We start from the raw sequence: 17,576 nt of genomic DNA, 5'->3' as shown, positions 1-17,576 counted from the left end.
GCAGGGTTGAAAAATTGGGTGAACTTATTGAGTAGCTGACTGAGGAGGCTAATAGTAAATTCGGGTTCAATGAGGTCATTAAAGGTTTCTATGTCATGCTGCAGAGAGAGGGTATAATTCCAAAAGGATTGGTTGTAGGATTGGCAACACTGCCAAAGGCTGTAAGTAAGAGAGCGTCTGGGGGGGGGCGGAGTAAGAGAAACAGTGAGAGTTATCGATGTGGGTACGAAGGTGGGGTTGCATGGTAGCTGTAGAGAGCAGTTGCTTAGGATGAGTTGGGGGAAAACAAGGCTCTGCGGGGAAAGGAAAAGGAGTCCAGGAGGATGACGGACTGCCACCCAGACCTCCATGGCCTGGCCTGCAGAGGCGAGCGAGAGCATAGCAAGCAGCAGGGCAACGAGGTTAGGGGGCTTCGTTGGGCCGGTGGCTCTGGCTCTCCTATACAGGCGGATCAGGGCGGTGATGTCTGGAGCTTCATCCAACATGTTGAGGTGTTGTATCTGGTGTTGGAGAGCTCGCATCTGCCGGCTGTTCCTCCGGGACGGCTTCCATGGACCCTGACTGGGTCGGTTTGGTCTCTCCGGTTGCTGGGCGGACATTCCTTCCAGGGATCCAGATGGGCTGTGGGATGTTATCTGGAAAAATACAAACAAACCCTCGTCCTTGGGTTAAAAGGGGGCTGGGTCCCTGCCAGTTGTTGGATTCTGGGTTCTTCCAATATATGAGGGGAAGAGGAGTAGATATTATAGAGGGCCCCCAATGCTTATGCATTGGCGAGAGGCCATTCTTGTCAAATGTCATCAAATTTAAGTGTATTAGGCATGAGGTTAATAGTTCATCTGGTGTAGCTTGGGGCTGTATACCCCTCTCTTTTTCAATGAGAACCTTTAAGCGATGGTGCTTATTTTCTACTATGGCTTGACCTTGTGGATTGTATGGGATGCCAAAATGGTGTGTGATGTCGTACGTTCTGATAAAATTTTGGAACTCTCTGCTAGTATAGGCAGGGCCATTGTCTGTTTTTAGGTCCCAAGGCACTCCCATGAACAGGATGGCTTGTCGCAGTGCCTTTATGCAGTGCCTAGCCTTTTCACTGGCCAAGGCTGCCGCATAAGTTAAATGAGAATAAGTATCTATGATGACGTGTACATATTTTAGCCTAGCAAATGTTGGGATGTGGGTGACATCCATTTGCCAGCGTGCATTGGGCTTCAGGCCTCGGGGGTTAATCCCTTGAGGTTGTAGGGGTCCCAACGGTAAGAATGGTGCGCAGGTTTTGCAAAGGCGCACTAGGTGTTTGCATGTGTCTAAAGGTACGTCAGGGAGTAAGTGCTTTAAGGACGCAGCTGAAAAATGAAAGCGCGCGTTCAGATTTTTTGCCTGACTGATGGGATCAACGGTCAGTTGTTGCATTAGGAGTGCCGAGACTAAAGAGTCAACCAAATGGTTTCCTTCTGCTATAGCTCCTGGAAGTGAGGTATGACTTCTAACATGGCTGATATACCAGGGGTGATGTCTATGCTCCAGGGCCTTTTTTAGGTCAACCAGGGCTGCATCTAGAGGTGAGTCTGTGGGGAAGAAGGTGCAGTACGCTATGGTTTTACAAACCTGGCAGGCATACTGGCTGTCTGAAAATATGTTAAGTGGTTCCTGACTAAATGTTTGAAGGGTTGCTATGATTGCATGTAGCTCGCCCCTCTGGACTGAATTAGTTAACTTATAGGCCTGATATGAGGGTGTGCATTTGTTGGTTGTATATGCTACAAAGCCAAATCCATGTTTGGATGCATCAGTGAATACTACTGTGGCATGAGGAATAGGCACTCCAGAAGGGAACGCATGGTTTTGTTCCATTAACTTTATGCCTGTAAGGCCTTGCAACAACTTGCTTGAAGGGTAATGTGTGTCAAAGTCCCCAGTATACTGTTCCTTGAGCACTTGCATGCTATAGTTCTCCTGCAAGAGGGTGGTAGTTTGTTCTTTATTTAATGGCCATATAATTCTTGCAGGTTCTACATTGTACCTTTGCCTACACAAAGTGACAAGGTCTGATGCCAAGGATATAAAGGCCTGTATTAGTGGCAGGAGCTTTGGGATGCGAGATTTAGACAAATGCACCCAAAGAAGAGGCCCATTTTGCCATAACACTCCCGTTGGGGTGCCTAGGGTTTTGAGGACTAGAGCTAAGATTGGTTCCTCAGGGTTATATCTATTGATAACTGCTTTCGACAAAGCCTGGGACACCCTTTCTATGGCTTGTTTGGCAGCCGGGGTGATTTTAATCTTTTTATGAATTATATTGGAAGGGTGTCCAGGTGTTTTAAGCAGCTGGAAAAGGGGGTCAAGGTCTTGTGTAGTGATAGGGATGGAGGTTCTAATCCAATTGATATGTCCGCAAAGCTGTTGCAGCTCGGTAAGAGTGAGAGCTTCCGGAGTCTCGAGTTGGGGTGATATGGGGTTTATATGGGAGGTTATTCGGAATCCAAGACCTTTTCTTCTTTGATGGTTAAGTTTATTTGTTGGAGGTTTAATTTTAATTGGTTTAGCCCTTCGATTAGCATTTCTTCTTCACTGTGAGCGATGAGGGTGGTATTTTTTGGGAATAGCTGACGGGTGAGGTAGCCCCGGTTGCGGGGAACCCATTGGTTTTATATGCTTATTTATCTCGCGTAGGTCATGGAGGAATCGTTATGCCTGTTTGTCTTTTTTGTGTATGACAAAGACTGGGGAATTCCATGGGCTAACAGAGGGTTCTATGTGTTTCAGGTGTAGCTGCTCTTGTACTAGTAACTTTAAAGCTTCCAATTTATGAGACGGGAGAGGCCATTGCTCAACCCAGATAGGTTCCTCTGTGTCCCATTGAAGAGGAACGGGTTGAGGCGGTAAATTACGAGCAATGGCGCTTAGAATTGGGGGTGCTCCGTAGACCCAAGGTGCTCGGTGGAGATGATAGCACCGCTTTGTTCGAGGATATCATGGTCCCATAGAATAGTAGGGAGTTCTGGCACAATGAGAGGCTGAAATAGCCCTTTGTGTCCATCTTCGTCCTCCCATGGAATTAATTTCCTAGTCTTTCGGGAGGGCACTTCCCCAGTGGCACCTTGTATGGGAGGACCCAGTATGGTTTCCCATAGGTGTTCATAACAAATGGGGAAACAGGAGACTTCAGCTCCGGAGTCAAGGGTGCCATGAAACCATTGCCCTCCACCTTTTCCTCCAACTTTTATGGCTAGAAGAGGTTTATTTTGGTGGATGGGGATGGACCACATTATGGCTTTGGTGGTTTGCGTGCGGGGGGGACCCCTTGGTTGTGGGGCCGGGGGGGGAAACCCCTTGGTTGTGGGGCTGGGGCCCGCCCCCTTGGAAGTTTAAAGGCTTGCCGCTCTTATTTGTGCGTGACCGGCAGTCTCTGGCCCAGTGATAGCCACGCCCGCACCTTGGGCAAGGAGTGGGAGGCCCTGGAGGCCGATGGTTAGAAGGGCAGGGTCCTTGGGGGCAGTCGCGGGTGAAATGGCCCGTTTCCCCGCATTTAAAGCAGCCTCCGGTAAGGGAGAGGGCCTTGGCCAGGGATGAGGCCAAGGTGTCGGCGAGGTTCTGGGTGGAATGGTTTATGGAGGTGGCTAGAGTGGTGGCTAGGACTTGGGTGGTTTGATCTAAGTCTTTGCACGCCAATATCCATTCATGTATGTCTTTATCACGCACAGGAAGATGGCCTGCTTGTAGGCCGAGTTTGCCCCTTCTAGGATAAGTTCCCTAGCGAGGGCTCGGCGGGCCTGATCATTTTCTACTTTTCGTTCACAGGCTTCTTGGACTCGCGAAATGAAGGCTGAGAAGTCCTCGTCCTTCCTTTGGGTAAGTTTAGCGAGACCATCAGTCTTAATAGCCGAGCAGCTTTGAAAGGCTTGCAAGGCAACCGAATGGCATTGATCCCAAAAGGCGGCAGGCGCCCGGGCGTATACCCCAGGGTTGGCAAAAGGCCCGGTGCCTAAGAAGGCCTCGGCCGGGAAGGGGACGCCGTTCTGCAGGTTGGTGGCTGCCTGGAGTTCGGCTTGGTTCTGGAAATGCGCGCGCCAGTTGACAAATTGACCGGGAGTTAGGATGGCGCGGGCAACAGAGAGCCAATCGTAAGGGAGATTTAAGTGAAGAGAGATGTCATCGAGGGGCTGTCTGGCATATGGGCTGCCGAGACCGTCCTCTTTCACTGCCTCCCTGAGGCGTTTGATCTCTGCGCTTTCGTGGGGGTACCAAGGGAGGGGGCGCTGTGGAGTCTGTTGGATGTTGAGGGGGAAGAGCTGGGGGAAGCCGGCTGAAGGCTGAACGGAGCCGCTCGGGGCGGGCAGAGGTGAAGGCTCCTGACACATCATTTGGAAGTGCGCAGCGGGAAATGATGGGGAATTATTATTTGGCTGCGACTCGAGACTGGTGGGGAACGGCCAAGGGGCAGACATGGAGGAGCCGGCGTGCGGGTATGGGTTGGTTAGTCCTAGGCAGGTGCTAGCTGCCTGGGCGAACAGGGTGGTTGCGGCGGCCCCGCCCTGCAGACAGGGAGGGTGGGGGAAGTTGGGGACTTCCTGTGCTGTGGCAGCAGGAAGTTCAGGGTAGAGTGACGTAGCCGCTGTGGAGGGAGGTGGCGCCTTCCCTGGGAGAGGAGATGGGGGGTGGCCGCTTGGGTCCTTGGGCGCAGCGAGCGGGGAAGAAAGCGGAAGTGCGACATGTTTGGGCTCGGACGGGGAAGAAGGCGGAAATGCGCCATCTTGATGCTTAAGCGGAGGTGCCGATGGCTCAAGATTTTGCACTTTAGGAGAGAGCGCCTGCGGCTGCGCGGGCTCTAAGAGATTGTTAAGCTGGGACACGAGGGAGACGGAGTCGTCGTCCCTCTCGTCAGTGGGGTTGGCCTCCTCGCAGCTGTAAGCCGCGGCGGGAGGAGCGGCTCCTTGGAGGCAGGAGCAAATGGTGATGAGGGTAGGAATGAGGCCAGGAGGGAAACGCTTATTTCCGTGCTCCATGGCAGAGGTGACCCGATCTATGAGCACACGATAAGTGTCTGGGTCCCAGAGGTTGGCGGTGGTAAGCCAGGGGTTAAAGGGAAGAAGGAGGTCCCAGAAGGTCTGAAGCTGACGGGCTGAGACTTTACATCTGTGGCAGTCTAAGAGGGCGGCAAGGGCCCGAACCTGCGGGCTTTGCTGCCAGGAGAGTGAGCTCCCCATGCTAGCTAGGGGAGGTGCACCCGGAGGGGTCCTTACCTGCTCCTGGACGACGGCAAGCGGTCGAAGCCAGGCCCCACGGGGAGCCCCACGTTGGGCGCCAAATGAGGTGAGGAGCCCCCGCTTCTCTAGACAGGAGGCTCGGGGTGGGGAGGCGCAGGCGTGAGAGGACGCACAGTGGCTCGAAGGACAACTGCGGAGACGAGGCGGATGGCGCAGGTCTACTTTATTGAGGAAGTACAAGCAGTTTTATAGAGTATGAAGAGAGGGGATTGGTGGAGGGTGATTGGGTTCTGATAGGCTAGATTAGCTGTTGTTACCTTATAAGGGCATAGAAGCAGAACTCGTCTACTAGGCTGGTCAGTAGTTACTAGGGAGAGCTTAAATTTGAGAGGGCTGAGCTGGATAGCTCGCTGATAGGTGGAAGAGAGCAGGCGTGTCTTTACGAGGTAGGAGGCCCTGAGATTGGCCCAGACGGAGGTGGTGTGAGGGGGCTTGTGTGAGTTTCCCCTGCGGGGAGGCGTAGGTGCATACCTCGTTCCGAGGGGCCAACCAAGGGAGGCGTATTTCGTGCCTCAGACCTCGGAGGTGGCCAGTTCTGAGAGCTAAACTTTTGCATGCTTGCCCTCAGGCTACACTGACCGAGGTGGGACAGGATGACCATACAGAGAGGAAAGCTAGCGGGGATAGATGGAGGAAAGACATTTTAAGGAAAATATTCTTAGTAATGAGTGGATCGCAAAAGTCAAGGTTTTCCTACTAAGTAAAGGCACTTGAGATGCAAGTCTTCATAGACGATTTTTTTTCTGGATGCAGGATATATGACAAATAGAAATACAGCATCAATTGAGTTCTAATGACAGGAGCGTTTTTGAACTAAAATGTTTGGTGCCATAACGACCAGAGTAAGTCAGAGGTAACACATGGCTTTTCTTACTGGATTAATCCCAGTAAGAAATCACTTTTTGATGACACAAAACTAGAAAAGGCAGGAATATACCTAATGACACTTGATGGAGATAAAGGATCAAATGGTAAAGCTTTCCTGAACAAACATATACATACAGGGAGGAAACTTAGGTTAATGGTTTAGGTGGGTTAGATCATTAGTGTCCTGAACTGCCCCAAAGAGCTACTGTGGTCTGAGCTATTTTTATATGGATTTTGTCCCCAATAATTAATAGCCCCTTCAGGGTTTCTGCTGTGCTGGTAATGTTCTCTTTCTTATATGGATGCAGATTACAAGTGTGGGTTGAGCTTGTGAGAACCCATGAAGGTGTACACTTACGATACATGCATTCTTTGGTAATCATATTATTCTTAAATACAAAGATTTTTATTTTTAAAGAATACCTCCTTGATACTTTTCACCACCCAGACCACATCTGGACTGTTATATTTAAGCCTAATGTTTCAGTTTAAGATCTATAAAGAGATAGAAATATAAAGAGGAGGTGGGAAGAGCAATTTAAGAGGCTATTTAGCCTGAAAAAGAGAAGGCCCAGCAGAGAGAGTTGTGTTTGAGTTTTCTGGGTAATAGGATCAATGAGGGAGTTATTTACTGGGATAGGCCACCAGCATTGCCAGTATACCCGTGTGACCTTGGGAAAGCTACCTGCCTCTGTGTCACAATTTCTTCAACTACAAATTATGTTCAACTACCATGACCTGAGAAACCTTTAAATTCTAAAGTGCTGTTAGCACCAAAAGGCATGCATATAAGACGTGTTTAAGTAAATATGCATTAGAGCTTACTGATTTCTCCCACTCAAACGAAATTCCTTTTGGATTGCATGTATTGTTTTTGTTTTTGTTTTTTTTTAATTAATTTATTTCTCTCCCCTTCCCCCCCACCCCAGTTGTCTGTTCTCTGTGTCTATTTGCTGCGTCTTCTTTGTCCGCTTCTGTTGTTGTCAGCAGCACGGGAATCTATATGTTTCTTTATGTTGCGTCATCTTGCTGTGTCAGCTCTACGTGTGGGCAGCGCCATTCCTGGGCAGGCTGCACTTTCTTTCGCACTGGGCAGCTCTCCTTACGGGGCGCACTCCTTGCGCGTGGGGCTCCCCGACGTGGGAACACCCCTACGTGGCACGGCACTCCTTGCATGCATCAGCACTGCAGGTTTGAACCACGGACCTCCCATGTGGTAGACGGATGTCCTAACCACTGGGCCAAGTTCGCCACCACGTATTGTTATAAGTCATCTTAAATTCTTTGGGAAACAGGATGGGATAATTCACATATACATATTTACCTGAAGCAGAAAGAAATGTGTTCACTTCAAAAATTAATTTTATGTCAAACTGGTCATTTAGGAGTTCACTTATATTTAAAAATTGTTGTACACCTTTGTATGGCCCTGGAGCTCAGTACCATGTCAGTGGACCCTACTTTGGAATTTGTGTTCCTGAGTGTGATGGAGTTGGACTCAGATGTGATCTTTCTACACATGCCTCTTCTGTCACTTTTATTGAACCTTTGGTTGGTGCTAGCGTTGGTTTATACTCAGGAGACTTGAATTTCTGGACTGCCCATGTGCCAGCTGGGCCCTGAGCCTCAGCAGAGTTGCAACTCCTACTCTCTGGTTCATTGGATTTACGCAGGTCAGCTAACAGGGAGGTGAAGATGGTCAACCACCACACCAGGGAACTGAGAGTGCCTACAGCTGCGAGCAGGAGAATCCCATCCATCAGCCATGTGGAATCTAAGACCCTCTCGATTTAGAGGTAGAGTGGACATCACCATCCCAGGGCCCACAGAGTGAAGGAATAAAATATGGATTAGAGTGGACTTACTGATATTCTATTATAAACATTTTGTGACTACTAATAGAAGAAATTTTATCATTGACAGGGACAAAGTGACAACAGTAGTTGCTGAGGGCAGGGAGAGGGAAGAAGAGATGTGATGTGGGGGCATTTTTGGGACTTTGGAGTTGTCCTAAATGATATTGCAGGTCAGATGCTGGACATTATATATCCTGCCATAACCCACTGAATGTACCGGGGGAAGAATGTGAACTACAGGGTAAACTATTATCCACGTGGTGCAGCAGTGCTCCAAAATGTGTTCCCCGAGTGCTATGAGTGTGCCACAATGATGAAAGAGGTTGTTGATGTGCAAGGAGTGGGGTGGGGGGATGGGGGGTATACGGGAACCTCTTATTTTTTGTAATGTAACCTTTTTGAGATGTATATATCTTTAAAGAAATAGTTTACAAAAATGATGGGGGTAGGGTGTGCTTTATGTGGGAACCTCATGTTTTTTTTAAATATAACATTCTATGTCATCTATTAACTTTAATAAAAATTGAAAAAAAAAAAGCCTACTAATTGCCAAGATTCATTGATTTGGCCTCTATTTTGGAGTAGAAATATCTTTTTTCTAATAATTCTTAGGCTTTAAGATAAAAGTCTTGATAAATTTGTTCATTCTTACGCAGTCTCTAGAGTTGGGTTAAATAATAGACAAATCCATCTGGTCCCCCAGTGGATGACTGAAAGGAGATCCTCTAGTTCTTCAATGGCTGGAAAGTATGGATCTGTTTTAAAGCTGTTTTGTTCGATTTGACTTAGTAGATAAATGGAACTTTTATGCACTTTTGTAAAACACTTGTAGTGGGATGAGATGCAGAGATGTGAACCAGTTCCAGTCCCACATGTGCTTCCTGGGCTGGTGGGCGGAAGCAGGCCACTGTGGACCACGATGGAAGCCAGGCATTCAGGAGCAGGCGCTGGGAGCCTTGGGCGGGTTTTTGTTATTTTAACAGTTCTAAAAACCTGGTTTGCACATAAACAGCAGAGGCTGGAGAAACTAGGGTATCGAGTTTATACCTTGATACAGGCTACTTTAGGGGCTAAGGCCAAGGGTGCTAGAGCCAAATCCCCCCTGGCCTCTCCTTTCCTACTCTTGGTTGAGTCCTTAACTATGAGACACACACTGTGTGCAAACTTTAAGAGCTGTACTGCAGTCCCTTACTCCACCTCGGCCACAGCTTTTTGTTGCTGAAGTGGGGATAGTACTGGTAGTTGCCCCACTGGGTTCTTCGGAGGATTAAATGAACCAATAAATGTCTGAAATTGCCAGACATGGTTAGGAAAATGCCAACCATAGGAAGAGTTCAAAATATGTTAGCTCTGAGAGGTTCGCTTCCCCTTAAGAGGGAACTATGTATCTTTAGGCCCCCAGGAAAGGTGGCGAACCTGGCGCCTGAGAATAGCGGCGCAGTGGCTGACAGAGGCATCTTGAGGGGACAGTGAGCCTGAAGCAGCTCCCCTGTGTCCTGCTGGCTCGGCATGGTGCCCCACAGGCAGCAGAAGGTTCTAGAGTGTTGCGAGACCAGTGGACGGGAGAAAGGAAAAGAGAAGCCAGAGGAGGCCCATCCGTGGAAGCATGCCAGGCCTTGTGGAGTCTCCTGGCGCCCAGCACCGCACCTAGCCCCGATGCACCCCGCCGCCTCGGGAAATCAGTATCCCCCGGAAGGGAGGGGGTGCTCTTTGGTTGGGGACTTCCACAAGGCAGCTTAAAACTGGGAATGTCTGAATGACCTTGAATTGACACAGGCTGAGTTTTCCATGACCAGTAGAAATCGGAGCTTGTGAACTAAGCGATGTTTACTGCTAGATACTGTTTCATATATGTGTGCACATACAACTTTTGTAGAATATTGTTAATTGGTAAAACTTACACATAGCACTAAAGGGGTTTTCTATTTATGGAAACATAATCTGAAGAAAAAATAAGGACAATAATTCTAATGACAATTACAGTATTATTCAAGAACGTACTTGGTTTCATGCTGACAGGAAAAAAATTCCCAGGGGTAGAAAGAGAGATTTTCTTATGTCCTTACTTGAGGTTTCTCAAGTTTGGTTCTTGAACCACCTGCATGTGAATCACCCGAGGTGCCGGGAAAAAGGAAGGCACACTGGATCAGTACCTGATGGAATCTTTACAGGCTGGTGCTGGAAGTTTATTTTCCTGCTCCTCCTCCTCCTCCCCCTGCAATGCCACCAAACTCTGTGATTTTTACCCTGAGCCCCTCAAACTCTGGACCCTCGATTAAGTTCACAGGGACTCCCACTCTACTATCCAGTGCAGAAGGGTGGGAGGGAGGCTGCCTCCGTTTTCAGGGCAGTAGAAAGTTCTGTGATCAAGGAAATGTTCCATGTACATGCTGCCAATATGGCAGCCACGAGCCACATGAGGCTACTGAGCACTTGAAATGGGACAAGTGTAAATGAGGAATGCATTTTTACTTTCATTTAATTTTTATTTACATTTAAATAGCTTGAGCTTGTGGGTGAAAGTGGAAATGGCTAGACATAAGCAGATCTGGGTTGTTTTTTTTAAATATTTTTTTGAGTCTTGAGTTCACTTTTCTTTAAGGTTTATTTATCCCCCGCCCCTTGCCGCTTGCTTGCTATCTGCTCTCTGTGTCCATTCGCTGTGCGTTCTTCTGTGTCTGCTTCTCTCCCTTTGTTATCTTGCTGCGCCAGCTCTCTGCGGGCATGGGCTGTCAGCTCTGCGCAGGTGCAGACCAGCTTGCCTTCACAAGGAGGCCCTGGGAGGCGAACCCAGGGCCTCCCATATGGTAGCCAGGAGCCAATCGGTTGAGCCACATCCACTTCTGTGATTTTTAAAATACCTTTAATAAAAAAACCTTTTTATCATAACATATGTTCAACCCAAATTTTCCCATGTCATACGATCTCACTGATAGAAATAATTAGAAAAAGCAAAGAGAGTCAATCTAGAATATAGGTTACCAAGGGCCGGGATGGGGGTAGGGAATGGAGAGTTAATGCCAACGTTGCACATAGAGTTTCCATTTGGGTTGATTGTACTGTAACGTTTGGTAATGGATGCTGATGATGGTAGCATAACATTGTGAATGCAATTGACAATACTGAATTATATATGTGAATGTGGTTAAAAGGGGAAGGTTTAGATTGTAATATGTTACTAGAATAAAAATTTAACCACCACAGGACTTTACAACACAGTGACTCATACTGAAAAAATATTTTCACATTTTATCCACTGTCAAGTATATAATTCAGTGTGTTGATTACATGCCCAATATTGTGCTATCATCACCAATATTCATTATGGGATATTTTTTAGGTAAACTTGGGACATGATGCTGATAAGGTGGTCGATTTGGAAAGTAGGGAAAGGGCAGTGCAGAATCAAGGATGTCACCCAGGTTTGGTGCCATTTAGTGAAATAGGGAAGTCTGGCGAGGAGGATCAGACTGTGGGGAAAGAAGCCCCTTTATGAACATCTTATGTTCGTGAATACGGTTAAATCTTGCTGGCCTGGAACACACTGAGTTTCTTTGGGTGACCTTGCTGATCTCTGCTCTGATTTGTATGTTAACTTTACAAATCTTACCCCCTTATTTCCAAATTCCAGAAGGTAATCATTGGAGAGATGGAGGAGGTCAGGGTCCTGTCTACAGTGATACGGTTCAGTACTACAGCATTCCTAATTTACTTTTGATCTAGAGGATTTTTTCAGTCTTTTGAAACTTTGAACATCTTGATTCACTGGAGAAATTTTACAATTAGAGCTTAGCTACTAAGGCAAGTCTATAGCATCAAGTACATAATAATATGCAATTACCACCAGAGATCATCATTTAGAATCATTTTAAAGGACAACGTGGAAATTTCTAGGCTGTGCTGTCCAATAGTCATTAACATGTGGCTATTTAAATGTGAATTAAAATATTAAAAATTCAGTTCTTCAGTCATACTAGCCACATTTCATGTGCTTGTGCTCAGTAGCCCCATGTGGCTAATAGCTGCCATACTGGACAGTGCAGATGTAGAACATTCACCATCGCTGCAGAAGGTTCTATTGGACAGTGTGAACTGTAAGGTCTCTGATGAAGGAAAAGGCTTGGTGAGTGTAGCTGGAGCAGATAAGGGGAAGAGTAGGAGATTAGGCTGAAGAAACAGAGAGGCCATGCCATCTTGGCTACAGTAAGGAGACTAAATTTTAAGGGCAATGAGAAGGGCTTAAATAGAATAGTAGTAAGAAGACCACAGAAATACCAAGATATTACAACAGAGTAGGGAAGCAGAAATGTAGATGGGTAGAGATGGGTGCTATTTTGGAGAAAGAAAAAAATGATCTTGTTAGTGGACTGTGTGGGGGGGCCACGAGGAAGAGCCGCATCCTGGGTGAAGCTCCTGGACGAATTCCACAGTTTCCCTCTAGCACACCTTTCAGATTCTTCAGGGGTAAGGAATCCCATGATCGAGGATTGGTAGATAAAAGAATTATCTGAAGGATTTATAATAGTAATAAGTAATGAGAACCAAAATGCTCATAAAATTTAGACAGACATGAAAAGCAATGGGAATATGGCTTCTCACACTCTCATCTGACCTTGGCAGAAGTTCACCTTCAGAGTCAGATGGAGAATAAGGCTAAGGGTCTCATGGACAAAGGAGATTTCCTGATTTCTGCCATGAAACCAAAAGGATAAGGGTAGATTCTGCATGATTTTTCTGTAAACCTACAACTTCTCTTAAAAAAAAAAAAAAAGGATAAGGGTAGCTAACCAGATCAAAACCAAGTATCAAAAGACAAACAGCAGGAGCAAATATAGCTCAGTGGTTGAGCACCTGCTTCCTAGGGACAAGGTCCTGGGTTCAATCCCTGGTACCTCCTAAAAACGAAAAACACCCCAGCACTCTTGTTGCCAGAGAATGATCAAAAAGTTTCTACATAAAAATTCATGGATAAAAGCAAACCTAATTCTAATTTTTAAGAAAGAAAAAGCAAAAGCGAAGGGTTTGAAAGAAGGCAGTACTGAGAGGTGTCCACAGTCACACACACACACACAGATTAAAAAAAGATTCACACGTCACCCACCTTTTGACAGTCCAAGATGCTGCATCTCAGCAGACAGCCCAAATATCCTTGGGCCTCCTCTGCCACCATCAAGCTCCCCCTACCCACTGAGTCAGCTATGAAGGAAACTGAAGACAACACACTTGTCTTCACTGTGGATGTCAAGGCCAACAAGCACCAGATCCAACAGGCAGTAAAGAAACTCTATGCTAGTGACATGGCCAAGGCCCACACCCTGGTCAGGCCTGATGGAGAGAAGGCACACGTTCGAATGGCTCTGATGCTTTGGATGTTGCCAACAAAACTGGACTCATCTAAACTGAGTCCAGCTGGCCAATTCTAAGTTTTTTGACCATAAAGAAAAAAATGCAGTCCATATTATCTTGGCCTTCAAAGCTCTCAAGACAGGATTGGAGTATAACAGGTGGGAATGTCTCTGCTACCAAACAAAACAACCCATAACATTGTGTTCAAATTATATTCAGTTTGGTCCTAGTACTTAGGGACCTAAGGCGGATGGAATGTTTTCCCAGAACATCTTGTAATTATAGAATTCAGCTTATCATTTCACAGTATTCCTCATGATGTGATAACCATATAACTTACATGAGAAGAAACTGTACTATTTAAAAACTGAAACATAGTAATTTGAAGTTGGCAAACTAAGGTTTAAGAAAAATATATCTTAATTCTGAGGTTTAGACATATTCTGTCATATTTTAGGAAAGCCAACTAATTAATTTGGGCCATTCGCTGACTGAAAAATGGCTATCTCACAATTTAAAATCTTGAAGAGCTGGTGACAAAGTTAAGTCCTTGATAAAAGTGAAGGATTTTGACTTCAAGATAACAGCAAAAAAGAGCGAAAAGTTAAAAAATCTCTTCATTCTACGAGCCTTAATTTCTGCAATTCTCATCTTGCTTTGCAATCCCGTAGCACAGATCTGAATGCAACAACTTTTTTATTTTAGAAGACTTGAAATGGACGTTTGATTAAAACAGGATGAAGATAAGAGTACCAACAGATGTATGGTCATTTTGCATGTGTTTTCTGAGTCTTGAGAAGAGCTGAGAATTAAATACCGGGTTTCCCAAGACTGTGGTGGGGCAGGGCAGGCCATGCATGGAGGCAGGGAGGACTGCTTTGGAATCCCAGCCGCACCACTAAACAGCTGAGGGACCTGGCAAAAGACATTACCCTCCCCGCGCCTCAGCTCCCTCACATGAACATAATAAAGACACCTGTCCTCTCTCAGCATAGGCTTAGTCTCAGGAGAAAATTAACCTGTCGATATGAACTGTGTTTATAAACTAAGGTGTGCCCAACAATCTATACCACTACCCCTTTCTCCTTCAGTGGTTTCCAAGTGAGACAGATGAGAACATCAGCCACTTTTCTGAGGCTGCTTTGAAGCACACCAGTGCCCCCAACAGCATCTGCCCAAATGCTTCCCAAATGGGAAGTCCAGCAAATGCTGGAAATTGGGCAAACCCAATTCCACCAAGGCTTACAGGTGACTGTTGATGCCCAGCATTATTTAAATTGCTCATGAGCACAGAATTTCCTATGAGCCATTATGTTGCTCTTGTGCAAAATTTTGAGAAAAAACCCTGAATAACAGAAAGGCAGTGAATAGTTTAACTCATCAACAAAATTGAAGAATAAAAAAATGAAATGAATTGGAAATGGCAACATTTTAATTAATTTTACTTGTTCATTGTCATTTACCCTGTCTGAAAAAAAATCAGTAATTTTCTGAATGTTCATATACCTGAAACTAGTTCATAAAACAAAAACCTATATAATCCAGTGTCAAAACTGGTGACTTACAGAAATCACCCTGATTTTTTTTTTTCCTGACCAAAAAAACACAAACAAACAAGATTCCATAATCCAGTGTTTGGGTCATCAGCAAACACTCTGCATTATACAAAGTAAGTGCTCCTAGCTTTGGGAATTCTCTGATATATATTGATGGCCCTGAATAGTTGAAATAAAATGCAGACCTCATACATGAAGATTACACGAGCTGAAAAAAAGATACTCTATGTCACAGTGCATAAAAAGAAAGTTTTTGAAAAGTAACCAAATGTTTAAATGAAGAAAAACACTCGTTTGTTGTTGGTTCTGTTAATTTTAATTATTAATTTTTGGTCTTTGAAGTAAACTTTTTTTGCTGTATGGGAGCAGTAGTATGACTTTAAAGTGGAAACCAATAGGCCATTGGCCAATACATATACTTTTCCCCCCCTGAAGACATAGGCTTTATTCTTCAAAAAAAACCTTCTTTCATGATTTTTGACATGGTTCAGAAAAATAAAGAAAATGATTTCAAGTATTCAATTCCTATCAAAAATTGGTATCAAAAGTAATAAAGGACCTAATTTCTTTATAATTCCATGTTTTAAAAAATAACTTAAGCAAGAGGTTCCGGCCCTTTTTTTATATAAATACTATAAGAGTAATCAGAGTTTCTTAAGACAAAGTGGAGAAGAGTCTGTGTTTAGCACCTCAATCATTGATCTCAATGTTGGAAACGTCTCTGATACTGATGGAAGAGTCTTATAAGAAGGAGAAATGCTGAAAGAAAAAAACAGAGGGAAGTGAAAATTAACACAATTTTCCAAAAAAAAGACAAAGCTTTTGTTATGTTTATTCCTAGTGCTATTTTCATAACAGCCCCCCATCTGTATAGAATGTCGGGCAACATCAGAAAAGCAGGAAAGAGGTGTTAACAGAACAGACCCCTTCTGAAGCAATGCACTGCTATATCAGTGGGCTCAAGTTACAACCCGCTTGTCTCTGGGAAAGAAAAGTGAGTTCCCTGATTTTTGTGGTGACCATGTACCTCATATCCCTGCTATATAGTGCAAAACATACTTGACTCTGAATGAGAAAACACAGGATTCAGTTCCAGCTTTGTTCCTTATTAGCTTTAATCACTTCTCTAAGTGCCACCCCCTTCCCTTATGTGTAAAAATAGGGACAGTACACCTTACAGAGTTTTCATGAAGACTAAGATAATGGATGTCAAACTACTTTGTGAAATGTTAACTGCCCAATACAGTGTTAGTTTCTTTCCTTAAAAATCCACTGAAAGAGTAACCCTTTAAAATTATGTTAAGAAAAAGATGACCTTTGACCTTATGGTCGTATTATGAAAAAAACGTGCAAACTAGTAAACGTGAAACAAGAATGTGATAGGATAAGATATAACTGCTAGAAGTTTTAATCACAAAGCTAACTATAATACTCATAAATTGAGCAACAGTAGACTACAGACAAGAATTTCTCAGTTGTACACAGAAAACAAATTACTCAGCAATTATAAGATGGTTGTTACAGCAAATAGATTTGAAAGGCAGAACTGCAGGTACTTAGGATAAAAAACAGGAGAAAGGGGGAAAAAACAACAGAAAGAGCAGGTATAAGCAGGTCAAATATTAAGACTTTCTGTTTATTTACTATCAAAGCATCAGTAAGTTCATTTCACCCCAAATTCACATGCACCTAACCCTGTGCTTCTGGAACCAAGAGCCAGGAAATACCAATTCGTTAGACTCCTCTCATAGCAACAGTCAGGAATAAACTACCAACTAGTATTTACTGACCCATACATTCTTCACCCAAATTACAATAAAGTACCACCTTCTCAAAATCTAGAGAGTAGTAAATAAACAACGCAGAAGGCTAAGTGCTACCATTCAGTTAAGTCTGAAATGGGTTCAACATAGTTTCAAATTCACTCCTGATTACTGACCCTAAGAATATGGGGTAAAAGGTAAATTATCCAAGAGAGATAAATATCTGATTATATAAATAAGACATTTATTCTTTCACAATTACTTCCCTTATTTTTATTTATTCTGTTTTTATACTGTCACCCTTCAATGCGTCTTATATAACAGCAAAACATTTTAACCCTGAAAAAGTAGATTAAACTCACTGTAGAGTAACAACTTTAAAATTGAATACAATTCTATTTTCATGGAGTTCCAAAAGTAAAAGGAAGCTCTTTTTTCCCCTCTTCAGTTGTAACATACTTTTGTCCACCCCACCAAAGTTACCTTTTCAAGTTCATCCAGCTTTTAGCTATTTTGCTAAAGGCCTCCGAACTGGGGGCTGTCATAGCTTCAAAGTCAACTAACTAAAAAAGAGAGAAATTTAGGAATGAGATTAAATATGTAGGAGAAAGACTCAGTCTTAAGTCTGTTCTATTCACACACCTTAAAATAAAAAGCCACAGACCAAGAATTAACATACATCAACCATTTTCCCATCCCAACTCCAACATACCTTCCCTTTGGGAATTTTTCCTGCTACTTCTTTTCCACTTGCCATCAATGCTCCCACGATCACTGAATAAGCGATCACACTATTGAAATAAAGAACAATTATTAATCTTATTCTACAAACAGTTACTATATATATAAAGTCACCATGCATTTTCCATCATAGAAGATAAAATTTTATTTAAGAATACTTTGGTCATTAAAAACAAAAAC

General features: G+C 44.3%; 1 protein-coding gene and 1 long non-coding RNA gene across 7 annotated transcripts in view; one reads left to right on the top strand and one right to left on the bottom strand.

Moving 5' to 3' along the window:
* Positions 1–3,798: 3,798 nt before the first annotated feature.
* LOC111766222 (uncharacterized) overlaps positions 3,799–17,576 on the top strand; it is a 30,202-nt gene continuing 16,424 nt past the window's right edge. Inside the window, exon 1 of the long non-coding RNA XR_002798320.3 lies at positions 3,799–3,852. This is a non-coding gene — a long non-coding RNA (uncharacterized lncRNA). The remainder of the gene's footprint in view (positions 3,853–17,576) is intronic.
* TTC13 (tetratricopeptide repeat domain 13) overlaps positions 15,186–17,576 on the bottom strand; it is an 84,112-nt gene continuing 81,721 nt past the window's right edge. For all 6 annotated transcript variants that reach the window (XM_004467089.4, XM_004467090.4, XM_004467091.4 and 3 more), the window contains 3 exons: positions 17,368–17,446; positions 17,139–17,218; positions 15,186–15,651 (listed from right to left, as the gene is read on the bottom strand). In XM_004467089.4, the coding sequence (XP_004467146.1) occupies positions 15,537–15,651; positions 17,139–17,218; positions 17,368–17,446 (274 nt within the window). In that variant the 3' untranslated portion in view covers positions 15,186–15,536. The remainder of the gene's footprint in view (positions 15,652–17,138; positions 17,219–17,367; positions 17,447–17,576) is intronic.

This window comes from Dasypus novemcinctus, chromosome 13 (genome assembly GCF_030445035.2).
Source record: "Dasypus novemcinctus isolate mDasNov1 chromosome 13, mDasNov1.1.hap2, whole genome shotgun sequence".
NCBI lineage: Eukaryota > Metazoa > Chordata > Mammalia > Cingulata > Dasypodidae > Dasypus > Dasypus novemcinctus.
The sequence above is the reverse complement of the archived record's forward strand: the minus strand, read 5'-3'. Positions and strand labels throughout refer to the sequence as shown.